This window comes from Semicossyphus pulcher, unplaced genomic scaffold (assembly GCF_022749685.1).
Source record: "Semicossyphus pulcher isolate SPU_LCO1_2020_fin unplaced genomic scaffold, fSemPul1.0.p SCAF_3, whole genome shotgun sequence".
Lineage (NCBI taxonomy): Eukaryota > Metazoa > Chordata > Actinopteri > Labriformes > Labridae > Semicossyphus > Semicossyphus pulcher.
Window position 1 is genome coordinate 134386 of NW_027211704.1, and position 27703 is coordinate 162088.

The window sequence follows — 27703 nt, forward strand, 5'->3', positions numbered from 1 at the left end:
CACGTTTATCATCTTTATTCTTGGAAAGTTAGCAGGAAATAATGTTTTTCTGCAACATTAATAGAATAATCTAATAAAAATCTTAATAAATGCTTTAGATTCCAAACATATTATGATAGTATGTTTGCTTTATGTCATGCTACTGATGTGTAAAACAAAGTAATGTGACAGATTATACCTGATTATTAGTGAGATACAGCAGGCACCATAAAAGCTTTTGTAATGTGCACACACACAGTTCTGACTCACAGGAAGCATTATAAGAAGTATTCAAGGTCATGGTTAACCTCGTCTGAATGTACATGCTGTATGAATAGCAGAGGCTGAATGGTTATGAAAACAAAACGTGAATATACATTAAAATGGATGAATGAATAAGAAGCCTTCAGCCCAGAGTGACGATGAAGGACCTGAACACCTCTCTGTAGGCGTTTCGGAGCAGAACATACGGGAAGCAGCTCTCCAGCATGTCTTGGCTCAAGAACGGAGACTCCTCCACGATCTGAAAGAATCAGGGATAAAAAGATAAAACTGGAGTTATACGATACTTTTGTACTTTTACTCATTGTTAAGATAAAACCTGACTGCTCCATTTTGTTCTATAGAAGATGTATTCTTTCAAAACAAGTATTCACTCGTATAAAATGTCCTGGACAGTGCAGTTATTAGTAATTGACCATGAGTATTAAACAGCAGGTCAATGAATGTGGGATTCAAACATAGACTGTATAAAAGTAGTGGATGTCACCCATTGGTTTGTGGTCTGCCATTTTGAACTACAAGTTCAGCATTTGGCCGTCGCCATCAGGATTTTTGGAGCCAGAAGTCATCATATTTGGACAAGAGGGTGGCTCTGCATTGCTTCATCCCCATCCTAAATGAGAGGTCGCATTGGCACCGACCTGTCAATCACATAGTAGCCATGCCCTAAAGCAGTGGGTCTCAACTGGTTTTGCCTCAGGACCAACCGCAACCCAGATTACAAAACATCACAGTATGGGCCCTATGGTCCACCCGGCGCAAAGCGCCAAAGTGCAAGCGTCATTGCTATCTTCAGCGCAGTCGTCCTTTTCACGCCCAGTGGCCACATTGTGTAAACAGCAAGTGATCTTGCGCCACCGTTAGCGCCCGTGGGCATGTTGGTTTTGAAATGAGGTGTGGTCAGACAAACCGGTGATACAAATCTTGAGGACGCAGAAAGCGACTGCACCTTAGACCAACAAAAACCTGGTCTAAAGTCTAAAGTCTAAAGTCTATGGCGTAGTCATAGTCGGCTATTTAGAGGGGCGCATTACGGACATACATTGGAGAGTTCACAACATGAGTCTCTGCTTGTCACTCACACGGAGACTTTTAGCAGTACTTTGACTCATAAGGAAAAAGCAGTGTTTGCTGATACAGTTACAGTAACGTTTATGGGACTGTGAGACTGCAAGCTTTTGTTTCCCTCGTCTGCTTAAATTGTGATACTGCTTTCGGTTTGTTATGCTGAGAAATGCAGGAAGACATGGACAATCTCACACACACCTGCCTCACCTCAGGGAGATTCCTGCTCGAGCCACGCACGGATCAAAAACTACCAAGACTGACACAAAGCTCTCCATTTCACACGCTCATTCGGACACACGCTCTCTCTAATTCATGCAGAAACAGACACACACTCGCACACACACACTATTAAGAGGTAAATTTATTATAATCCTCAGACATAACTACCTGTGGCACCGACAGTTGTGCCCACAGATATTAATACACTGTCCAGTGTCAATTACGCACACAGGAGACAACACAGCCATGTGATCCAGCAGCAACAGTAAGGAAATAAACATTTACAACATTTCGTGTTCGAGGACACAGTGGAAAGAAATAAGTTGAATATGCCAGTCGGGTCCAGTTTATATAAGAAGAATGACTGAATCCTAACCCTAACCCGCTGGTTTAAAGGGAATGAGAGCTGAGACTCTGATTGGTTTGATTCATGTTATGCCGAAAACGCGCCTATGAATAGTCCAGGGACTGAAGCCAACCTCTTTGCGCTTTGTGCCTCGGTTTGCGCCCAGACTGTGCACCATCTAACTAGCAAAAGTGCGTCAGACACGCCTAAATCACTTAGCGCCATGCACTTTAGACTGCTCGCCTTCCGTCGTCTAAATAGAGCCCAATGTCAACATCACAAAACACAACAGTATTACAGTCAACCAAAATGACCAGCTGGTGGCAGTGCAAAAGAGGAGAATATTTCCTCTACAGTACATTTAATTAACAGAAATAAATGAAAAAAGTGCAGCTGCCCGGCTCGTCAAATTTCAAGAATGTAAATGTAACTGTAGCTGGGATTACCCAATCAGTGGATACATGGAGTGTGAATAAACAACACTACTACTGCTCGTCACAGGGTACCCATGTTTTTCAAAATAAAATCGCAGCTCAGACTTTTTAACACAATCATACATCTGTGACCAACTGAAAACAGCTCCGCGACCTGCTTTTGGGTCCCGACCCACCAATTTCGAACCATGGCCCTAGAGCATAACCTGCTTAATGACATGTTTTACTCTAAATTGGACCATAATTCACTAAATTAAAATTATTTTGTACCTAAGACGTCAAATCTAGCAACTGAGAACATAAGCTTGTTAGGAAAATGTTACTGAGGTTAACTGAGAAGTTCTTTACAATTGAGTCGCCCCCTGCTGGCTCTAACAAAGAATGCAGGTTAACAACTTTTCACATTGGCTTTGCTCTTCAGCAGGGAGGCTATGCCCACTTCTTTTAAACAGTCCATGTCTGTTTTTATCAAGGAACATGTTTCTGGGAAACAGGACCATCACTCAGAGGAAGGAGCTGCATCAGACTGTGATAACATGTCAGTCTTGTTGGTGGGATCCATTCATTGCGAATTTTGTTGTCTTCATTCACTTGAAAAGCATCAGTGTTTTAAATGTATACAGGCTACATTACAGCACCTGAATATTTTCCCATGGCATTTAATAACTATAATATGTAAATGTGTTCCTCTTTAATGCCCTCTTACCTAAACGGTTGATAAGTTGTCCTTAATGACTTAATTGTTAATCATTAATTTATGAGTGCTTGAAGATAAGGAATAAGCCATTACTGACTACAGTGCAGGCGTGATGGCTTATTGTAAAGAGAAAAACCTCATTAATGAAGGGTCAGAGGTTTTCAGAAACCCATGACTGCCTTATTGTAAATTAAAAAACACAGGTTGAAGCCTACCATGTGTAGAAGCAGGTAGACGGACTCTCGGTTTTTGCTCTCCATTCTCTCAACATTTTGTCCCAGCTGAAGCAGAGTGGAGGAGGCCATCTGTGGAATAACAGAGTTAAAAAGAGGCTGAATGATTTTACACTGCAGGACTTGACCTCATACGGGGGCCAAGGTTAATAGTGAGTTTGAGAAAGCTCTTTAACTGAAAGACTGTCAGAGCAGTGTGTCCAAGAAACCATTAATCAGTCATCATAAAGCTATTACTTTAATGGCTTTCTACGATTATTTGCACCATGCTACCATCAACTGTGTTCTCTGTGAAACGTATTATTCCTTCAGTGCTCCCAAACCTTTTAGCTTGCTTGTTAATAAAGAGAAATGTCTGCTTAAGACTTCTTCTTCAGGGGGCAGGTCTCGAGACATACAGCTCAACGAGGGTGATTTCTCTTCTTTTTCAATCTTTACAGGCATAAAAAAGGTAAAACTCTCAAGTATATGACACAAAAAATGCAACATTTTCAGAAAAGTCAAAATGTATTATTTATTATTTCCTACCAAGGTTCATCTTGTAACCTCAAACTTGAACCCGTATTCGTATCACGTTACTCATTTGTCCAAGCAAAGTTTTTGGGGGTTTTTAAATTGTTAGAAATGAAATAAAACGTTCGCCACTCACCAGGAGAAACTCCTTCAGGTGCTGCTCAATGTTCTTGTTCTGAACAGTGAACATGGCAGCTGCCAGCTGGTTGATAGCTTTAGCTAAACAGTGGATGTTGTTGTTGTGGCCTGAGAAAATAAAATCACAGAATTTAACACTGAAAAATATAAAGAAAAGATAAGCATTTTTTTTATGGCCCAACAATTAGAGAAATTTCCATAATACTTAAGAGGAAACATACTGAGCATTCTTCCTCGGGCTCACTGGGTAATTCCATTTCAAACATGCCAATGGAAAATAGAGACAAAGAAAATAATCAGAGATAAACGCCGCCTGTGCTTTGATAGAAATCTCCACTGCTCTCTTAACGTTGCAGTCCAGGCTTTGGGCCAAAAGTTTGGGGTCAGCAGGGCCACATGCCAAGAGTAACTGTATCGATGCACGTCAGCCGAAGCTATCTGTAAACACAAGTCTCTCCGACAAAATGTGTTTCTCATTAACCACCATACTTTGCTTCCGACAACGGCAGTCAGGCTGGAAAGTTTCATGACACAGAGATGCTAACAAGCTAAGTGTTTCGGGGTGGGGTTCTGTTTGTGTACGCTATCAGCAGCGGGTAAGTAATCACTGGAGGAAGCAGCGATTAGCATTTGGTTGAGGGCTGTCTGGAGAGTAATTACTGTCAAGCAGTTGGCAGCTGCTGAAAATAAATGAATGAGTATGCACCTCCATGCTCTCGGCTGTAGAAAGAGTTGGGGTCCAGGGCCAGGGAAGGCAGGGACACAGCGATGTAGACCAGCAGCAGACAGGACAGCTTGTACTCCTCATCAACTGAAGTGTTATCTGCACAGAAAGCGTTAGGAGATGAAAGAACATTCTCTTTTACTCTGAGGACGAAGCCTTTAGATCTGTCTGTCTACAGGAGCGGCACTAATAGTATCAGTGTTACCTGTCTGCATGCTGCCGATAGCTGTGACGAGGGAAGGATCGATGTCACACTTCAACCCTGCAGCAGAAGCCAGCTCAAAAACGCTAAGAGTCACCTGTAAGGTAAAAGAGCATTAAAGCCTGTGGAGGTTTGAGCTGGCTCTGCTCACAGCAATGGCAAGTGTGAAAATCAACGTAGTGCAGCCCTTAACAGCATGTTTGAGTCATCTGAGGCAGAATCAGAAGAAGAATCACTGCCCTGGAAAACTAAAGAGTATCGAGTTACAACATTTCCTATCCATAGCATAGTTAGCAGTTAGCATACACATGCAACGTGACCAACCAATGTGAAACGCCTGCAGTATAAAATAAACAACCATAGTCGACAGTCAATACCCGCGGCCTCCAATACTTGCTTGCAGTGATAACACTGGGTGTTAACAGCCAAATAGCTGCTGTGTGATTTTTTTTATTATTGGATCTCAGAATTAATTAAAGTAATAATCTCAAAGATGTTCATGTAAATAAATGTCTGTAAGTCTCTCTCTCTCTCTGAATGAGGTAACACATGGTGACTGAGCCGATGGCCCACTGATGAAAGCCTTTGCATCTGCAGTATATAGTATTATTATGGGCTGGGTGTCTGTGGCGGCGCCCAGTTAGTGACGCGTTTTCCATCAGCCAGCAGTGGTTGGTCTGCCAGAGAGGGTAGGCGGAGCTAAGCGGCTGCTTTTCCGCTCTCTGCAAGTGTTGCGAGTAAACAGTAATCTACTATGGCTGAACAAACAAAGAAAAGATGGATGACTACAGATACAACTTCAACAAGAAGTGAAAATCCAAAGAAGAAGAAACAAACTCGACGCTCAGATGAAGCAAACAGTCTGAAAAGGAAAGCGACCGTCAGCCAGGAAAATCAGGAGTTACAACCGGAGCCGACCGTGGACGTCACACATGCAGCACTGTCTGGATATCTGTGTGCTCCTGCAGTTACCGTTTATCACCACAGGTGGCGCCAAAGAGAACGAAACTGAGCTCTTAGATATTTATTACTTAAAGTGATATTTTCAGAGTATAGCCATGTCTAATTCAAAGGTTGCATAAAGTTCATTGACAATGTTTGGAATTTGGATTTCTAATACTTTAGATGACTATTATGTACATTAGATGCTATTGCATAGTTAGAAGGTTATTGTGGTTTTGGATTTGCAGATGCTTTAAAGCATGTCTAGCTTAACCAGGCAGTTTGAACTATTAAGTATAATTAAGATTTCATTGACCATTGAAATTGTCATATTTTTTTTGCAGTAATTGCTGTGGAAACAAAAAGCAGCCAGAAGAATGCTAATCTGAGCTCTGCATTTCGTGTGGCAGGTCCAAACGTGACATATTTTCTACTGAGTGGCGTTAAATCATCGGTGGGTGTTGACACACAGGTTTTGATCTCGCCCTATTTCTGGTTGCATGGTTGGCCTGTCTGGGCAGAACATTTCCACTGATGTGGTTGAGAGTGCAGAGCTGCAGCAGCCAGCAGAGTCTCTCTCTCACGGAGGCATGAGGGGGCTGCTGACGTCTTTGGGGTTATCCTGGCCTCGGCTGTGGCACGGCTGTCATGCCTCACTCAGAGGCCAGACGTAAGTGAAGGAGGCGGAGTTCATGAGTCACAGTCACACTGATCGCTCCACAGGGAGATAAGGAATTTCATTTGGTTGGTACAAGAGAACACAAAAATAAACTGGTTTCTCTGCAACTCTCGCACTCAGATCGACTCTTCCACACTGTGTTTTATTTATATAAGTGAGATTGTGACACACATTGTGCTGCAGTTTACTCTGCATTAAAACCCTGTGATGGCAAAGAGTCAGTTCCCCAAAGCCTCAGATGGTATTATATCAGGATAAATGTAAATACAATAGGACTTCATCCTAAATTCTCCCACAGTAAGTTGGCCCTGTGAAATGAACTGTTAATAACCTGTGAATGGATGGTTCATGCTCTTTACTGCACATCACTTGCTCAACATATGGAGGCATTTTTTTAGAGTGAAATGGCTGTTTTACCTTGATGTCGACTTCAGGGGAGATGAAGTCTCTGAGACACTCGATGGGCGCCATCATGTACGGGCAATGCTTATGCAGGATCTAGATAACAGGATTATATGACACAATATTACAAGAGAACACACATAATAAAGAAAGGCTCTTAATATAATGATGTCTGAGAGGTCAAGGGCAGTGTGTGAAGTGTATGGAAACATAATGCACCTTCAGTGTTTTATGTGTGCTCATTTTATTTGTACTGCACTTTGACATGCATTTTGATTCAAAAGGTGGAGCTATGTTTTAAATATTGAGACATACACTACCAGTCAAAGGTTTGGACACACTTTCTCATTCACTTGTATGAGAAAATGTGTCCAAACTTGTGACTAGTAGTGTATAAAAAAGGACAATAATGTTGGATAGGAAAGAAAATTTGATTGGACATTATGATTTATTCAGAATGTCTCTTTCTTTCTGAACCTAGAACTGGTTTTAAAGAGAAAATCTGGACGATGTTCATGTAAATAAATGTCTGTAAGTCTCCCTCTCTCTCTGAATGAGGTAACACATGGTGACTGAGCCCATGGCCCACTGATGAAAGCCTTTGCATCTGCAGTATATAGTATTATTATGGGCTGGGTGTCTGTGGCGGCGCCCAGTTAGTGACGCGTTTTCCATCAGCCAGCAGTGGTTGGTCTGCCAGAGAGGGTAGGCGGAGCTAAGCGGCTGCTTTTCCGCTCTCTGCAAGTGTTGCGAGTAAACAGTAATCTACTATGGCTGAACAAACAAAGAAAAGATGGATGACTACAGATACAACTTCAACAAGAAGTGAAAATCCAAAGAAGAAGAAACAAACTCGACGCTCAGATGAAGCAAACAGTCTGAAAAGGAAAGCGACCGTCAGCCAGGAAAATCAGGAGTTACAACCGGAGCCGACCGTGGACGTCACACATGCAGCACTGTGTGGATATCTGGGGAGTGTGCTCCTGCAGTTACCGTTTATCACCACATGTGGCGCCAAAGAGAAACTGAGATCTTCGAGATTATCACTTTAAATCATAATATATATAATGCTCCAGCCTCTATTGTATACACAGTATTACAAGAGTTGTACAGGCATATCAGGCTGTTAACAGTTTCATATTATCATAATATCTTGTTGGACTTTACATCTTTCAGACAGTCTTGTGTCATAGCCCTGAAGGACAGGATCACCCCAATGATGGTCATCCTCTTCAGCACGTTCTCTCCACCTACAAATGCAGATGAGACAGATCAGTGAGTGAAGCAGTACATCAGAGGCTGACTGTGTGACCAGTTGCTGTTGTAATGATTGAGAACATGTCATCATGTGTCTGACAGCTCACATGGTTATTTGCACTTCAATTATTGTCTGATACTGTGGGCTCTAATAAAACCAGTGCCTGCTGGATTTTGTGACTCGGTCTTACCATTCGTTTATAGACATTTCTCTTTTTAGCAGCTTACTACAACAGAGATGTTTCAGTCTCTCCATACCCTCACCCAGTTGCTTATGATTTAATTAAAACAAATACATCTGAATTTGTGAGTGACTTCGGAACAGAAAAGGATTTCAACAGACTTTTGTTTGTTGTGCACATGCCATCGTGCTACAATGAAATCATTTAAGTCAGCTTATATGCAGGTCTGAGTTAAATAACTAATGTAAAAGAACACCTGCTGGCCTGCTGGGGAGCTAAAGATATGCATGTGCCTGTCAGTCAGTGTATAAATGAAAAAGGCTTCTGCTGAGAGTGACTCATCTACAGTACTACGCCGGGGCTTCTTGCCACATCCCTCATCTCTCTGACATCATGTTCTTTTTTCTCACTGCGTTCTCGCTTCACCATCTGATCTAATCCTGTCTGAATGTCTCCATACCCACAGCTTTTATCCATCCCTTTCAACTCCATATCTCTTCCCTCTCAACCCCCCCCCCCTCCTCTCTACTTCTCACCTGTCATCCTCTTCTTCAGGTTGGCCATTTCCTCAGGCTTATCAAAGTGGTTTTTCATCTGTACCAGGATGTCCATATTCTCAACCACCAGTTTCTAACGGAAGAGAATGGAGGTAAAATAATAAGTGATAAAACCTCCGTCAGGTGGGAGTTATAATGGAGAGAGGTCACAGCTGTGAGGGATGTGAGTGCTGCCGCTCATCAGTTCAATCACAGGTGTCAAAGTGGGGAGCAGAACTAACTGGCTTCTTGTATGTAAAATCTACTGCTATGAAACTGATACACCACTTTGACAAGATAACTTTGAAGCACAAAATTTCAAAAGTGAAGGAGTAAATAATCGAAATAAAAATGAGGAATTGAATATAGTCTATGAAGGAAATATTTACAGTTATTTGTTTCTAATATGCTAACAAATATGACCATACCTTTGTAAATGCAATAAATAGACTATATGTTCCAAATGGAGTTCAGATCTGAATTTTTGTTTTACTCTAAAAAGAAAAAGCCGTGGAATCACTTCCTGATTGGCTGAGCCCTTTTCATCGTACTGTACCTTTAGCTCACTGACTTGAGAGGTGATGTGCCATATCAGGTTCTCACTCAGAAACTTCAGGCCATACGGACCAAGTAGCTCCGCCAGGGCCTGTAACTCTGTTCAGAAGTTAAATAAATTATATAAAGATAGTGTGTTGAACATGTTGAATTTATGAGGACAAATATGCTTACAAAAATGTACAAAAGATCCAGCTAGAAGACTGTGTGATGCTCTGACATCAATCATACACAAAGTCTGACTCTCTTAATGACAAAAATAACAAAGGACTCAGATCAGATCTGATTCTCGAGAGTAGCTGAATCAATGAGAGAGAGACAACCGCTGCCATCAGACCTTTCACTCAGCTCAGCATTGCTGTCTGAGCGATGATGGATAAGGACGTGTGTGGTTAAAACTGGAGGTGGTTAATGGATGGCCGAGTGAGTCACAGTGAGGCAGGCAGATACCTCACTATGGAGTAAATATAGACAACGATGATGACATTGTGAGGGGGCGTCTACTGAAGTGCAGTGGACTCTCGGGCACGGTGTGTGTGTGTGTGGAGTGAAGTAAATATAGCCACATTACAGTCATACGGAGGTCCACTGCTACGACAGCATCGTGTGGAGGTTGGGTGGAGGAGAGACAAGTGACGATGGAATAGTTATGAGGCAGGGAGGGAAGAGATGATAAGCATGACTGAGCTTTACATGAGCCAGGGCAGAGTCACAGTAAACTGCATGGCAGGCAGTGTGAATGAGAGCACCACACACCTCCACAATAACAAGCTACACATTCTCTCAAGTTCTCCTTCTGCATGTGTCACAGAGAACAGGATCTACAAGTTGTGCCTTTGAAAACTGTAAGGCGCTCTTGGATCTGTCGGCCCTTGACAATTAAAGGGCCAGCTTGCCAAATTTCAAACTCAGTCTTATCATGCTATCATGAGGAGCTAACGCCATTATGGTTGGACAAAAATGCAGTTTCTCTCTGGGCCTTTGGAGGGTGCTATCTACTTCTCCAACAGGCCCTGGAAAACCAGGGGCCAGGGAGCTCGCTGAACTACACTTCCTCAATCTCGGACGCCGCCCCCGACGTCACGTCTCATTCAGAATCGTCAGGTTTGAAATGTCGACTGCAGACCTGAAGATGTTTTAGACAATCCACCGGTATATTCTCGTCGTGTTTCAGACTCTGTCCCGCTCTGAGCCGTCGCCTGCAGAGAAACGGTCGTATTTCACTCCAGCGTCTCTCGCTGGGCCGTTCCTTTCAGAGGGAGGGGTGCAATGCATGCTGGGTGTTGTAGGAATGTAGAATGTCAGAAACCACGAGCTGTTTGTACGATTTTCTCCACAGCTGTGGCGCCAATTTCAAATATTATTGCTTCTATGGATTACAGAGAACACCAGCTGTGACTGACAGGAGCTTTAGCAGGAACTGCTCCTTTAAAGCCTGGAGGGTAATCTGTCAAGTGTAACAACATGTGTCATGTGTGTGTTTTTAGCCACATGACTTAAACTGTCAGTACTTTGTAGGGTCTAAAAATATGATCCTAAAATGCAACATGTAATAATAGCTTTGATGTATTTGTCTCCCAGTCTTTATATCTGTTCTGTGTAAGACAGATAAAAAGTATCATGTCTAACTTCGTTATCAAAGCCGCGAGCATTCATCCAGACGTAATTGCAGATGAACCCTGGCGTTCGTATTGACGTAATGACTTCTGCTACAAATTAAATTTCTGTCATGAAGCGCTGGGGCTGACCTGCAACATCTGAAAACTCCTCTGCTCTGAAAAGTCGGTCGTTGTCAGTAGTCTGGTTGACGAAGCAGTGCATCGTGGGACAGTGAACTATGAGGGAGTTGCTGGCCTGACGCAGGAGACTCTCAAGGAACCTGAGGGGCAGAAAAAAAGCAAAAGAAAGCTTTTTTAACTTTTCCACAACAGAGAGCTGAATTAACAAAAGAGACAGAAACACAGGAAACAAGGCAGACAAAGAGAAGCCGAGAGGAAGTCCTTGTGTGTGCTGCTTGCATGATGCTTCCTGTGCCTTTCTTTGTGTGATTGTTACATGTTGATGAAGTACTGAATATTTGGACTAATGTGTTTTACATGTACACTTGCATATGGTAAATACACTTGTACATCACACACCAGTTTGTGTAGATAGTTGTGATGGTCTGTACTCCACGGGGGTCCAGTGGCTGCGTCTGCTGCAACAGCACGTTCTTTACCAGCCGAGTGACGTCCACGTTGATGTAGCTGGAGAGGCTCTGCAGGCAGGCCGTGTAGGCTCTCACCCCCGCCAGGAGCTCCGAGGGCCGGGCGACCTCCTGGGTGGCCTGGTTGTAATTTGCCATTCGCACGATGATCCTGGAGAAACATGTTTAACCAACGTCACTTATCACCGAGTCAGAGCGTAATGAGAGCAGACAGATGGGACCTGAAAACGGATGAAACGAGCCGTGGAGGCATGGTACTGTACTCTCATTAGATCAGCACAATCACTGCTCCAGGCTTCACTGCAAATGTGTTTATTTTTTTGTCCTTCAGTCTCCCTCTTTCTCTCCCTGATTGGACTGTTTTTACAATATTTCACGCCAGTAGGACCAATCACAGCGAGCGTGATGCTTCTCAAGGGTGCTAATTTTAGTGTGACAGGAGAGATAATCATCAGCTAAGACAGGGACACTAAGCAGAACACATACACAGAAACTCTGTGTTGCCCTGGTACCAATCCCTAATCTAAATAACAGTAAGCACTGAAATGACACAGATGACATGATGGATCTCTTCTGAAATGTTTAAGTGGGTGCAACACGCAGGAATCAGACAGAAAAGCAGGGTTCACTGGGTGATGGAGGAGACCAGTTTCCACTGATGGAGGAAAATGCAGCTTGAAATGCTTTTAAGTTTTTGCCCAGTGATCTGGCTCATACTTGTCAGAGTGTTTAACATTTTTACAGCCGCTCTTCAGCATGGAGGTCAGCTCATAAGCATTCACACAATGAGTTTGGCCAGAGAGTCAACTGTATAAAAACAGGCAAATGATGGCGTTATGCTCGTACAATAAGGGACAACTGAACAGCACATTTACGCTCTGGCAGAGGGAAACAATATAACATGGACAAAGTGTCCCCAGACTGAAAACAAAAGTTCAAGTCAGTCATTAGTCTGAGTAATACATGCAAACACGTTGGTGGTTAATGAGAAATTGAGCCCTGAAACATGTAGAGGAAGAACATTTGCAAAATATCACTTCAGGGCCTTTTTTATAAACCGTAAAGACTCATTACATCATCCACATTTTTTCACTATAAAAACTCAGCGTACTCAGAGAGGCGTGTCTCCAGATGAGAGATTAGGAACTCTGTGGGAACGACGATGTGATCAAATACAATGAAGTCAGTGCAGAGGCTGTAGGTGGAGCACAGCTCTGTCAGCATCAGATGCATCTTGTCCACACTACAGGAAAAGAGAGAGAGACAGAGAGAGAGAGAGAGAGGGGAGGAACTTAGGCCAAATATTTGGACAGTGACTTCAGTACGATGTGTTTTCACAGACAAATAAGTGATGTCATGAACGTGTTAGAGGATTGTAAAAGGCAGATGGGAGGTGAACTGAGAGGAGTGAGAGCGACAGAGTTACAGCTCTTCAGTAGAATTAGTGAAATGTATCTTTCTTAAGAAGACGATAGAAACTATGAAAATGTCAACATTTAATGTGCTGCCAGTGAAAGGGTTTATTTTTAATGCGCTGAGGCGTTTTGTTTCCTATTTTTTAATAGCTCGATTCAATGCCCGTCAACCCTGACTGACTCAACGTGAAGGGTAATAAAGTTCAGAACAAATAACGGCCTGTAGGCGAGAACATTGAATTCTTTCCTCCTAAGGACTAAAGAAAGAAAAGTGTCAGCAGATATTAAAGTATTCCTACTGACATGAGCTGCATGAACCGGATTCTCACCTTTACAGAGTGCTATCTCTACAATCAGGGATTTATATATCACACTTACTTTTCCAAACTTCTGCCCAGTTTGTGTACTTAAAGAGAGATCAAACAGAGAAAGCCCTGGTAATAATCAAGGGAACAAAAAGAGAGGCTGACTTGGTGGCGATGGTCCGGTCTTTCCTCAGGCTCTCAGCACCTGGCTTCTCTTTCTGGACCTCTCCTTTCTTTGGCATCGGCTTCTTCTGCTTCCTGTAACGAGCTGCGCTGATGCTCTCAGCACAATGTTTGGGCTGCAACTAAAAGGATCAAGTAGAAAGGAGAGAAGAAGGGAGGAATAGAGAGAGATAGAGAGAGAAAGAATTCAGAGAGGCAGATATTGAGTAACGTGCTGAAAGACAAACATGGGAGTTTTGCATTCTCATTGGCAGCACTCATAGTCAATACTTTGGTCCGATTTTCCCCGAGGCATTAGAGGAACAACGACACACTAATCAAGTCCAGAGTTTCATCTCTGTCTTATCTTTTTATTCAAACTCTCAAGTCTTCTGCCTCCAGCTAAATCCACCGATGCAAAGCTGTGACGACTGATTATATTTGGATAATGTGCTTCAGCCTTTACCTGCTCATTGAGGTTGCACTGCTCAGCACAAATGTCTAACACAACACCCGTGGTCAGCTTGGCTATCTGCTCCAGGAAGGTCACACACAGGCGCAGACACCTCTTCTCCATCGCCCCTGTCTGCACACACAAACACGAGCATTTAAGCACCAAAGTTATGTATCAAGGAATATGTTTGCCCTCGATTTCCTCGAGCTTATTACATAGGAAGTGTTTCAGGTCTGAAGACTTAAACAGGTCAAAGTTTCAAACAGCTGCTGATTCTTAATTCTCTGTGGTTAAACAGCAAAGACATCGAAACCTTAGCATCTCTTTAATTAACAACCAGTTGGCTTCCTGTCCTGATGCAGCTGTAAGAACTTCATGTATGTATGAGTGCAGTAATACTGTAGCTTGGTCAGCAAATAACTGAACACTGACCTCTTCTGGGCACAGAGGGTGTCCACACAGGCTGAAGTGAGAACACACAGTCGGGAAGGCCATGAGGTAACGCTTCATGGTCACCTCCTCGCTGCTCTGGATGAACATCTTCTCAAAGACACGAGGGTAGAAGCTGGAAAAAGAAACATTACAAGATTAAACCTTGATGGAGAGGAGAAGAAAAGAGAAGAAAGGAGAAGAGAAGAGAAGAAAGGAGAAGAGAGGAGAAGAGAGGAGAAGAGAAGAGAGGAGAAGAGAAGAGAAGAAAGGAGAAGAGAGGAGAAGAATCTGACCAGAGGATGGACATCTCAGAAGTCTCCTGCAGAAGTTCCTCCGCGCTGTCCACCATCCTGGTGTGAAACTGAATCATGTTCATCACCTTGGCTAAGTCAGGGTAGTCCTTAAGGGGCAGAGGAGCCTTGTTCACACTTGTGTAGGCCTAAAACAGAAGACAAGGGAACCTTCAGGGTTTCATCCTGAGCTGATAGCTGAATAAAATGCGATACCACGTACCTGCAATCTCAACCAGTCCAGTCTAAGTGCTCTGAAATCAAACTCCTCTTTGTTCTCAACTGCAGATTAAAAATAGACGCATAATTACTCCAGTTACATGTGTTAGGTTGCATGTTCAATCGAGGAGAGTACACAAGTTCAGATCGTCTGCAGTTTTGTTTGTGTTACCTTGTTTGACTGACAGAGCAGACAGCGTTGAGACGAATGAGCTCATCAGAACTGACTCCTCTTCTGGACAAACATACATGTTCTGCAGGGGACATAAACACAGCATTTGATGCACTGTGTTCTGTATAAGACCCAAGTTCATGTTGCCATGTGATCTGCAGGTACCTGGATGGTGTCATTGAGTACCAGGGCATCAAACTGTGCCAGGTACTGGACGTGGTAACGCTGAACTACATGGTTGTACTTTTTCATCAGACCTCTGAGCTTCTCCATGTGGAACAGCAGCTCTGCCATCTGACTGGAAACACAGAGGAGACTAATGAACACCAAAAAACAGTCAATTAAAATGTGTACAAATAAGCCATGGTTAAATATGTTCTTCTAACTTGAGGAAGGAACCACTAAAACCGAATGCTGGTGCTGGAGTTGCAGTGTGTTTTTTGCACACTGTCCTCTGCACCTATGACCTACTTGTCAACGTAGTCCTCTGGCGTCTTTATCTTTGGCATGTTCTCAGAGTGTCTGACAAGCCACAGGACCTCGTCACGGGAAAACGACAGAGCCATGAAGACAAACAACGCCTGTGGGATTTGATTGGCACACAGAACAGAGAAGAGAGGAATGTTAGGAGAGAGTCAGAGCTAAGATCGGTGAAAGTCATGATGACATGAAGGGTCATTCAAAGGAATTCTCCCCCTGCTGTCCAAATAAATCCCAGCATCCATTTGTGTGCAGGAAGTCGGATCAGAAATATTGTCATGAGAGCCGAATTTAATTTCAGACTTCTAACTTGCAGCAATGAAGTGATTTAAATTCCTCAAGAGCTGTTACGCTCATTTCTCTACTTCTACCTTTGGTCCCAGAAGTCCTGGTTCATCCTCCAGAACTTTAAAGAATTCCTTCAGCGCTCCTCTCAGAAATTGCCTCCGCTCTCTGTGCAGAGCTCCTCTGTAATAACACAGGAAAAGGACAGGGACATGTGGCTCTCACAGCCCATTTTAAAGGAAATATGGAGAATATGCATGACACGAAACACGTTCAAACTTTGCTCAGTTTCCTGACAGTCTCACCCGTTGACTATAACATGCTCCCGGCATTCCTTGATGTCTGCAACTCGCTTTCCATATCTGATAAAAATGTAGAAAGACCAATAAACAATAAACCAATACAACAGTTATCTGTGGCTCTAACCCCTCATGTATCATCTTTGCAGTGTTCCTTTGGGCAGCTTTGGCAGAGGAATAAAAAGTCCTCACACTGAGGAAATATCACCTCTTAGCTTCAGGTAAAATGAAGACTTTAAGTTCCAGCGGATCATCCACACAGTAACTTCTGCTCTAACTTTTCCTCATCGCTTCTCATTTAAACAGACTGAAGCAGACAGCCGATGATCTCTCCTCCTGTGCGCAAGCAGCATCAAATAATATGTAAAAGGCTCCAGAGTTAACAGAGAGCGAGAACATACGTGTCATCAGAGTCTGTACTATCAAAGATCTCTGTTAGCTCGTCATCGTCTCGTCTTCGTCATGACAAAAAGGTTGTTGATGAACATTTATCGTACGAAATGAACACTGCATCTTTGTCTTGGCTCTTTGTATTAATCTGTAGAATCATTTTCTTTGGCACTGTAAGCTGTACTTACTGCTGTATATCATATCACCTTCATCACTCTCAACATTTATAATCCAACTTGACTTCTCCTCAAATAAACACACTCAGATCACAAGTCATTATAACTTTGCTGTTTGCCAGTGGGACATTATTGGGTGTAAATCTCAGATGAATTAATTCCTGAACTCGTTCTAAGTCGGACGAGAAGGTGATAATCTTTTCATTTGGATTGATGATTGATGATGAAGTAATCTGATTTAGTAATTAACCCTACAACTCAAACCTTAATTGTAATGTATCTGTAAAGTATCCTGCAGATAAGAATGCAGATACAGGCTCAGCGAGCTCTCTCTATCCAGAATTAATGAGCAATCAAAGAGAGCAGATGAGAGGTCCTCAACAGTTCAGGACACTTTAATTACAGTGAAACCACTTCTCCTTTATTAACTGTCTGAAACATGAGGGGCTTTGCAGCCTCTGCCTGTTATTTGGCTCTTTACATCTGTATTCATCAGCTCGATCTACTTCTCCCGCTCCACAGTGCTTTGAGAGTACACTGCAGCAGTGCAGCTTACATACCCTTTGATGCTGTCGAAGAGGTCTTCAGAGACTTTGTGTATGCTGAGCACTTCTTCTCTGGTGAGGGTGAGGAAGAGGCCGCTCCGCAGAGCCATCTTCCACAGCTCCTGGGAGGCCTGGTTTGTGTTGAGGCTGGTGTGGCACAGCAGGAAGCCGACTACAGGGAGAACAGGCAGCGTATGTGCAGGGTACAGACTGTGGAGCTGGCTCCTCCCTGCTGCATATCTGTTACACATTCTATATACAAATGCTGAATCTGTAGGCCTCTGTAATTATGCTTTTTTATATATGTACATGGTGTTAGTGTGTCTGAATGTTATTTAACTGGAACACCTTAGAATGGTTCAATACTGTCTGAATACCAGCATAATGTCCAGGATGTGTAACTTACTGGTGATCCAGCGCTCCATCACCTCCATAGACAGGTATTCACAAGCCATCTGTGATCAACAGAACACTTATTAACTGGCAATACAAACATGTTCACTACAGTCTTAAATGCACATGTTTAAAGCTTATGTTGTAAAGTAAGGGAAGTCACAGGGTTCAAGGTGAGAGACAGACAACCTGCAGGCAGCCTGGAGAGGGCAGGGGAGCTACACCTGATCTTCAACAGGTTCAGTTTACAGCCAGCAGACAACACCATCACACCCCTTGACTTCCACACAGCCCCACTGCCCCGATGCTTTCACCACACCTCTGAACTGCCCCCCCCAATGACTGTGACAACCAGCCAGGTTAAGAGACGGCTGGAGAGACTCCATCCAGGCTCGGCTCCAGGCCCCGACGGTATCAGCCCAAGGGTTCTGAAGACATGTGCCAGCCAGCTGACCTCGATTCTGCAACACCTCTTCAACCTGAGTCTGAACCAGGACATGAACCATACCTGTGCTGGGGAAGACGACCCCATCTGACCTCAAAGACTATCGACCAGTGGCTCTCACATCACAGATGAAGGTGCTGGAGAGGCTGGTCTCGTCTCAGCTCAGACCGCAGACGCCATCATCTACCTGCTGCAGCGTGCTCACTCACATGTGGAGGGGACCGTCTGCACTGTGAGAATCAACTTCTTCTATTTCCCCAGTGCATTCAACACCATCCAGCCACAACTACTGAGAGAGCAGCTGCAGACGATGGGTGTGGACTCGTCCCCGTCTACCTGACCAACAGACCACAGTTTGTCCGCCTGGGCGGTGTTAAGTCTGGAGTGGTGGAGAGTACAGGAGCTCCACAGGGGAGGGTGCTTTCTCCTTTCCTTTTCACCCTGTACACCTCTGACTCTCAGTACGACTCAGAGTCCTGCCATCTGCAGAAGAAGACGACTCTGCAGTGGTTGGGTGTATAAGTGATGGACAGGAGGAGGAGTACAGAGTACTGATGGACAGGAAGAAATCACCTGCGTCTGAACATGACCAACACCAGGGAGATGGTGATCGACTTCAGGAGGAAGAGGACGGCTTCACCACCGCTGTGTATTCTGGGAGAGGATGTGACCACAGTGGAGGAGTACAAGTACCTGGGCGTCAACATCGACAACAGACTGAACTGAAAGGCCAACACCGACGCTATATACAAGAAGTGGATGAGCAGACTCCTGAGGAAGGTGAGGTCCTTCAACGTGTGCAGCGAGATGTTGGAGATCAACAGTCTGTTGTGGCAGTGCACTGTGCTTTGCTGTGGTCTGCTGGGGAAGCAGCATCGGAGCCGGAGATGTGAACAGACTCAACAAGCTGATTAAGAAGGCCGGCTCCGTCATCGGCTGCAAACTGGACTGATTCAGTGAGCTGGCAGAGAGGAGGACACTGAACAAACTGTTAACCATCATGGAGAACCCTGAACACACTCTCCACCACCTGCTGGACACACAGAGGAGCACGCTCTCCACCACCTGCTGGACACACAGAGGAGCACCTTCTCCAATAACTCTGTACAACAGCTCAGCTCTGTCGAGCAGGGAACTCTCATCCTGATGTCTGTGTCTCATTCAAACTGCACTCTGTTCTGCTCCTGCTAAACTTTGCACATGGTTCGTCTTGAACACTTAGGACCACTTCATCAGTGTATCTGCACGTTAACATCTCTGTACGGTACATGAACACCTCTACCTCCCTGTAATGTTTGTTTACATTTGAGTTATATGTTAGTTTTATATTTGGATTAATATAGCTCAGGTTGTTATTTATTATTGCTGTTAGAACTCCTGGATCTATCGATCTATCGGTCTATCGATCTATCGATCTATCGGTCTGTTGGTCTGTCGGTCTGTCTGTCTATCGGTCTGTCTGTCTGTCGGTCTGTCTGTCTGTCAGTCTATACCCTGTCATTTAAACCGTATGAACATGGTGCATGAAGACTATTCTCCCTAAATATGGTAAAAAGAAAGATCAAAAGGTCTTTTAGCGTCCTCTGTTAAAACGAGTGGATGTTTCTGCTGTGCTCTTTCTGTTCCTCATAAATCATGCTGCCTTGTGATCCTGTCTTGGCTGAGCTTGTGGCTCTTATATGAGGGAACCATCATGCCACCAGAGATCATAACGCTGTGTGCACAGACAGCAGAGAGGATAATAGAGGACTGAACTGAGTGGAAAAAGGAAGAAATAAAAGTTGAAGGAGGAGTCGGAGGTCGTAGACAGTAGAATAATCATCATCATAGCTCTATGATGTGAGGACAGGGGAAATGGACAATCTCTGACCCCGAAGACAACATGTTCCCTTATTGCTTCCTCAGCTGTGACAACGTCTCTCTTTCTGTTCCTGACATCACTGGAAGAACCATATTTTAGACCCCGCCCTTCCTTTCTCTCTTTCTCCCCCTGTCAGAGATAAACACAGGAGGAGAGGTGACGGGAGGGCGGACGCTCACTGTGTCGCAGCAGGCCGGGTCCATCATGGCAGCTGGAGCGCTCAGCAGGCTGAGGAGCTGGGCACTCCGCCACTGCTCTGCTGGCAGGTTCCTGCGTGGGTACACCATCTTCAGAGAGAGCAACGCCGCCGTCACAGACTGGGAGAGGAAGGGGGGCAAAATGTGGGTGAGGACGTTACAGAGAGCGAGAGAGAGAGAGAGAGAGAAGAGCAAAATGAGAGAGATACAGAAACCTCAAACCACATCTTACAAAGAACATAATGGAGGCTAAAAAGCTCAAGTTAAATTGTTTTCACATGCTATTTCTAACTTAAAGATTATTTTTTTAACCTCTGCCTTTATCCATAGGACACTGGGTAGAGCTGGAAATATGGGCAGAGGGGGGGATGAGCAAAGGGCCAAGGGTCGAAGTCGAGCCCGGGGGCCGCTGCGTCGAGGACCGAGATTCAGTACATGGGACACACAATTTAACCACTGAGCTAAACCCTTTTTCAAAATAATAATAAATAGCTTTTAATACCATTTAATAGTTTGTATTGTTTAGTGTTATTTTAGCATTTGAAAAATACATTTGTCTTCCTACAGATTCGTACCGCTTCACATACACGTGTGTGTATTTCCTGCTGAGGCAGTTTTTCATCACTCACACTCGGAGCTTTATTTTAAGTAAAGGGAAGTCGACAGTAACTCCACACGTACAGTTACTGGTGTTGGGGTTGAATAAAGGTAAATCTCTGCAGCCAGGGGCCTTTCATGAATAGTGGAGGCTGCAAATCAATTAGAATAGTTTTGGGATGTTTACGTCTTGGAGAGATATTTGGGTTTCAGTACACTACACAAGAGATTTCATTAAAACGTTATCAAAATGGTATGGGACAAAAACAATAATTTATTTTTTCAATGTAAGAATGATATGTACATGTGTTGGGGATAATTGGCCAGAGCAATCATTTAGATAACTTAAATTCTTGACGGTATATTCGTCCTGTGTATAAAGAGACTGGGCTTACCCGTGTGTGAGGGCCAAACTCCTCGGTGAGCTTCTTCCACGGATGCTCGTACTCCACAAACATCTGGCCGAGCCGCGGGTAGGAGGGGTCACTGCAGGATTCAGTACAATATGCAATTAATCAATACAGAGAGATGGTTAGTGCCGGGCAGCTGATGTCTGTGGTAATTAATTATTTACTAGGCTCAGAGAAAAGGGGCGGTACTGACGGACGTGACAACTCAGCGTGGCTTTAATTACTGCACGAAGATGACGCAAATACAAACTGTCTGCCACCCTTGTCTGACCAAGACTGTTGTCTTGATAAAAAAATGGAAACACATTTACGTTGTACTCCGTCTGCTGCATGACGTCACTTCGCCATCCATTAAACAGTGTGATGTTTCCTCACCTGCTGCCGTTGGTCATCTCGTGGGCACAGTTGAACATTCCCACCAGCGTCTTCTTGTCATCGATGCGAGAGAGCGTGATGATCACAGACGTGTAGGTGATGATCAGATCCAAGTAGTTCTTGGTGAAGTCAAAGTTGACGGCCTGAAATAAAAAATGTCAGTGGCACACAAACGACTGAATGGCTCCTGTTAAACTACCTCAGTCTAACTGGGACATACTGTAAACATAGTAGAGATATATGGAGACCTAAAAGAAAGATGTTTTTAATGAACATTAAAAATAGAGCCAATTATTCGCTGTCATGTTTGGTTTGAAAACATCAAATATTTGGCAGGACAGCTGAAGACAGACAGGAAGTGTTGGGGACGACATGCACCAAATGATCAGCAGACCGGGAGTCAAACCTGCGATCAGTGCGACGAGGACCACAGCCCCTGTGCATGGGCCGCCCGCTCTACCAACTGAGCTAAACCAGCGCCCCTCAAAGCCGTTTTAATGTTTTGTAAAGTTAAATAAAGATTACGTATTGTCTTTCCATCATTAGACTTTTTAGGCATTTTTTGGTTCGTATTTTTGTCAGCAAAAACGTATTTGTATTTACAGATTCTACATGGAAATGTAGTCTGTAGGCAGGGACGTGGATTTTAGGGACGACAAGTGATCTAGTTTCCGTTTGTACTACGCCTGAAGTCCAAGTAATATTGACCAATCACGTATCAGAAGGCTATGCAGGAAAAACAATCAGACCACATCAGTGGTCATCATCTTATTAATCTCTATAAACAGAGATCTACATGTAAGTTCAGCTAACAATCTGCTCCGATCAAAAATTCAACTTGAGATAAATTCCCTGACGGTGTGTCACGAAAGACGTTCAGCGTTCAGATTTCCCAACTTCCTCGAATGCATCAGAATTGATCGATCCGACCTCCGCTCAACAAACAAGCTTTTTTAAAGCAGTTTTCTTCTCCTCTTGAGGACAGACCTGACAAAGCTTCATTTTTACTTTTACTAATCTGCATCATGAAGCTAAAGATTCATTAAAGTCAACCACAAAAACAGGTTCTTTTTAACGCATCACACGGAAAAGGAAGTCTTGACTGGAAGTCGTTTATGGCTAACCGCCCGACATCTTCACTGTTGTCCCCAATGTCAGACCTGTCAAGTTAATTTATTATTTCGGCACTTCCTGTTTTATTTTGTTAACCCTTGTCTCTGGTCTTCTTCAGTTCCTGTCAAGCTGTCTCCCTCACCGTTGATCACCGGGCCCCTCCCCAATGTGTTGCACCTGTGTCTTGTTACGTTCACTCCCTTTTCCTTCCTAAACCCTGCTGTTCCCTCACTTCCCTGCCAGATTATCACGAGCCTTAGCAGTCGATACATCCAGCCCTCTTTATTAGTTTATTTTAGACCCTCGTGTTTCGACCAGCTTTTCCTGACCTGTCGGATCTCTGTTACCTTTGCCTTCGCTTTTTGACTTTTGTGTACCGGACCTTGGCTGAATAAAGACCACGTTTTTGGAACTATCATCTGTCTCTGCAGTTTGAATCCTTACTCTGTGCCTGACACCCAGAGGCTATATCGTCGTCAGACTACAGCCGATGGGACCCGAGATTGGCCGAAGCCTGTTCAGAATAAAAACACACACCATGCTGCATGCTTGTAAAGAGGCTGCAAAAAAGGTTGGAGGTTCCATCAGAGAAAAAAGGTTAAACATGCATGAAAGAAGTACATGTAGCCATATTATAAGAGGAAAATACCAAGGTTTGGAACATGCGCACACTGTGAAGGTGGTCTGACAGCAACTATTCTCTAATAAGAAAACTAGGATCATTTTTTAAACCAAGAGTGTAGAAAGATTCTGATAGATTTGGGGTGAAATATCACTTTAATATTATTTACTTGTAAACGAATTTTACTGCAGATCCTCTGAAACAGTCTCAAAGGTGAATGCAGACTGTGTTATGGCTGCAATAATAAAAACTCGTTCACAGAGAAACACACACGGGTCCTGCTCTGAGAGATGCTCCACTAATAAATCCAAGTGTGAGATGTTTAAACAGCCCACGTTATCTGTGCAGATCAGATCACAGGAGACCCAGATCACTGAAATATACAGTAGGATATACATAATGCATAAGGCAGGAGGTGCCACTTTAATTATGATAATAAAAAAAGCTGACAAACAGGAGGAGGCTGGGGGGGGGGGAGAAAACACAACCTGCACGTGTGTGTGTGTGTGTGTGTGTGTGTGTGTGTGTGTGTGTGTGCGTGCGTGCGTGCGTGTGTGGAGTAAACAGCAGCGAAAGAATGAATAGAAAGAGAAGTCAGTCAGATACTCTGCACAGTGACTTCACAGTTAATACTCACAAGATCAAAGAAGCACTGGCAGGCGTCGATGGTGTTCAGAAGCTCGTAAACGTGATCCTGAATGAAGAAGAAAGAAGATTATAAAACCTGCACAACAACAAAGCAACAGTCAAATCCTGTCAAGCCTGGAAAGTGATTTCACAAACAAATCATTGTTGTCATCGACTCCTGTTGCTTTAGAATCCTATTTGCATATTGATCCAAGTTTGAGATTGAGTTTTTCTCGATCTTACAAAAACCTGATGACGCCTCGGCCCGGCTGCGACCTCCATCACAGAAATATGCAAAAATAAGGGGACATGTCACAAACTGCAACAAATCCAACAAGTAGAAATAAATCAATTATTTTTCAGTATATCAGGATAAACCACTCTATATGGAAATTTACTGTGGAAATCAAAGTGTCTAAAATAATACCTGTGCAGGAGGAGAGAAAGAAAGGGAGGGAATATCGCAAACAATTGATTGTTTCTATTATCAGATTTGTGGTTTATATTTGAAGACCAATATTTTTATTCAAAGTTTTTCACTGTCCGTTAATGAAGAGTTGTTGTACGTCTGTATCTTCCTTTGCTGTTGTTGTTAAAGGAGCAGTTCCTGTTAAAGCTGCTGTCAGTCACAGCTGGTGTTCTCTGTAATCCAGAGAAGCAATAATATTTGAAATTGGCGCCATAGCTGTGGAGAAAGTCGTACAAACAGCTCGTGGTTTCTGCCATTCTACATTCCTACAACACCCAGCATGCATTGCGCCCCTCCCCCTGAAAGGAACGGCCCAGCGAGAGACGCTGGAGTGAAATACGACCTCGACCTCTCTGCAGGCGACGGCTCAGAGCGGGACAGAGTCTGAAACACGACGAGAATATACCGGTGGATCGTCTAAAACATCTTCAGGTCTGCAGTCGACATTTCAAACCTGACGATTCTGAACGAGACATGACGTCGGAGGCGGCGTCCGAGATTGAGGAAGTGTAGTTCAGCGAGCTCCCTGGCCTCCGCCAGTTGACACGTTTTACGTATTCTGTCGGAGGTTTTCCAGGGCCTGTTGGAGAAGCGGATAGCGCCCTCTAAAGGCACAGACTACCATAATGACTTTAGCTCCCCATAGCATGACAGGACTGAGGGTGAAAATCACCCCTATGAGGCAATCGTCATGTTGTGTCAATGAATCAAATCTACAACTTTAAACTTCAGGAAGAAAAATCAGAAGAAATCGGCAGTCACTCTGAACTCGATGACATCCAGGAAAGAGTCGTAGTAGCTCGTTGTTGCTGCCAACACTTCAGACTTCTGCCGCTGTATGCTCGTCAGATTTTGCTGTAATTAAAAAAAAAGGTAGGTATTTAAATACGTCAGGTATTATAAGGCATCACACACTGTGTCAAAGGTGGACTAATTCCTGAAGTCCTCCTTCCTGTGGGTAATGAGCACAACCTGCTACATGATTAAACCATCAGTCATAGTTAAAGCTGCTGTGAGGAGTTTTTCTCTGGTCATGAAACAGACTGAAATTAATTCTGATGACTCTGATGAGCTACAACATCCAACCAGACCATCAGAGACAACACTGATTATTTCTATTTACTTATTTTAATGCCTGAAACAGCTGGCGGGGGGGCAGGTGTCAGACGAAGAGATTACCTGCACGCTGCCTTTGTTTACATGTTACAGGGCGAACATTTAAAGTGAGTGACACATGTGACTGTTAAAGAAGCAGCGTTCAGCATGAACAGGACAGAATCAGCTCAGAGATCAGAGGTACGGCTTCGTCCACAGGGGGCGCCAACATCAACACAAACACAAAGTTCCTCACAGCAGCTTTAAATGTCTAAATCACAGAAAGAAATATGCGATCATAGTAAAGGTGCTGTAACAGATGCGTATGTATCATACAGCAAAATGCTTCTGGTTGAGTTTTTATAGAGTTTTTTTATAGAGTTGTTTTACAGTGTCATCAGAACGCGTCCTCTCCTGAAGGGAGGAAACAGATTAAAGACAGAACTGTGAGGATGCACACAACAGTTGTTTTATCACCTCAACAAAATGTCATGACGTTGGATCACACTAATTATTTATCGACCGAGAACTGACAAACCTTTCAGTGACAACATTTCAACAAAATAATTACAAGCACGTCTTTGTGTATAAACCTTTGCAAAGGCTGCAGTCAGACTTACGATGTTTCCTCTGAAGTCAATGTTGGGGAATTTCTTGTTGATGTACTTGATGGCCGGCTCCATGGCTTTATCTGTCAGGAGAGGGGGCCGCGTCTTAGGGTCCGTACAGCTCTGTCACAGAGGGGAGGATAAGGATGGGTGGATGGGATGTGTTCAATTTGGGGTCTTGGCAGCTTAATCCTTGTTTTATAACACATTGCCATGCCCTGTCATCATGCTCTGACAGGATTTCATTGTAATTTTTCTTGTAGAATTTCAGAAGCGTCCAACCAATAGTTAGAAAACAAGTCTGTCAGAGGAAAGTCACTGTATCCTCAGACTAGCTAGTAATAAGGCTTTCTGCAGCTCGCTCAGCATCCACCCTCAGGGTGACCTTGAGCAGGCCGTTATCAGCGAGCAGCTCCTGTGAGGCTGTTTGCAGACTGACAGCAGAAAACTGTGTCAAGACTGAGATTAAAAAAGTATCATGCTCAGCAAATCTTCACTGAACAGGCTTTTAAATGGTTCAAAATAGGATTGTTTTTTTCACTTCTCTTCCTGATAAATGCAGAGAGCATACACGCGCTAACATAGGATTACAGTAAACGATTTCCTCATGAGGAGACGCTCACTCCTGCATGTTGTATTTCACTGCTCTGTTTGTTTCACTTCTGCTGCGTGAGTCTCACAGCAGAGTAACTGAAGTTTGAGTTGACTGACAGCTCAGACTGACTTCCTGTTTGCACTTCCTCATTGGAGAAAACAGAACAGTTGAAGGACAGCGCTGCAGATTCCACTCAGCCAGCATGAAGTAAAAACACACAGAGTAAGCTCACATTATCAGCACATCATTCCTGCACGTAGAGTTACAGCTAATGGAGCGTCCTGACTTTGACAAAGAGGATTACAGGTGTATAATTATGAGTGGTTTGCATCCTGCAGTGTGACTCTCTGCAGTATGAGTCATACTGTCGAGCAGTAACGATAAAGTACTCTGACACTTTGGATTTGTAACTCTACAGTCACTCTGTCACTCCCTTTAAACAGGTACGGATCATACAATAGAAACTAACACACACAATAACAAACACAGGTCAGTGTTCTGTGCTTCCTGAGCGGTTTAACTCTTTTGTTGTTTTAGATATTTATAGAGTCATAGAGTTCCTTACTCTAGTTACTCTTCCTGTTCCCCCTCACCTTCTTAATGTAGTTCATGCGTATCAGCACCCCGTTCCCCCTCTCGTTGAGGATGGTGAGTTTCTCGGCCAGTTTCTGTTGGTAGTCCATGGCTCAAGAAACACTGTAACCTGTCCCTCCGCTCGAGCCTGGGCCTCCTGGTCCTGTGTAGCAGTTGAATCTCGGAAACAAGCGACCCGCAGCCTCACCCTGACACCACAGGTCACATGGGGCCCGAGGGTGGAGGTGGAGCCATGAGGTCAGTCAGAGTGTAATCCTGTCATTTCAAGAAGTGAATACTAATTAATCAGTCACAATAACTCGTCGATAAATTCATCGGAAACATTTAAAAAATCCTTAAGTTTTGTTTTTAAGATAATTTGGCACATTTTGAATTTTCAGTCACATTTTGTGAAATGACACTCTCAGAAACGTGTCGGAGATTGTTTCTAAAGACAAAACATATATTTTATATTATCTACGTTTGCTGAATGTCTCCGGCATGT

At 43.7% G+C, this 27703-nt stretch overlaps 1 protein-coding gene across 1 annotated transcript; it reads right to left on the minus strand.

Moving 5' to 3' along the window:
• nckap1l (NCK associated protein 1 like) lies at positions 1 to 27396 on the minus strand. The gene is made up of 31 exons (XM_069677933.1): positions 27219 to 27396; positions 26043 to 26153; positions 25090 to 25182; positions 23869 to 23925; positions 21497 to 21639; positions 21107 to 21197; positions 20097 to 20234; positions 17625 to 17673; positions 17234 to 17390; positions 16114 to 16170; positions 15895 to 15991; positions 15515 to 15624; positions 15209 to 15341; positions 15044 to 15125; positions 14876 to 14934; positions 14656 to 14801; positions 14363 to 14495; positions 13943 to 14062; positions 13480 to 13619; positions 12706 to 12837; positions 11527 to 11745; positions 11137 to 11267; positions 9390 to 9487; positions 8834 to 8927; positions 8026 to 8108; positions 6874 to 6954; positions 4839 to 4932; positions 4616 to 4732; positions 3908 to 4017; positions 3241 to 3330; positions 1 to 502 (listed from the first exon to the last, which is right to left on the minus strand). Exons 1-31 carry the CDS (start codon positions 27306 to 27308, stop codon positions 386 to 388), a joined length of 3372 nt encoding a protein of 1123 aa, XP_069534034.1. The 5' UTR covers positions 27309 to 27396; the 3' UTR covers positions 1 to 385.
• Between the last annotated feature and the right edge of the window lie 307 nt (positions 27397 to 27703).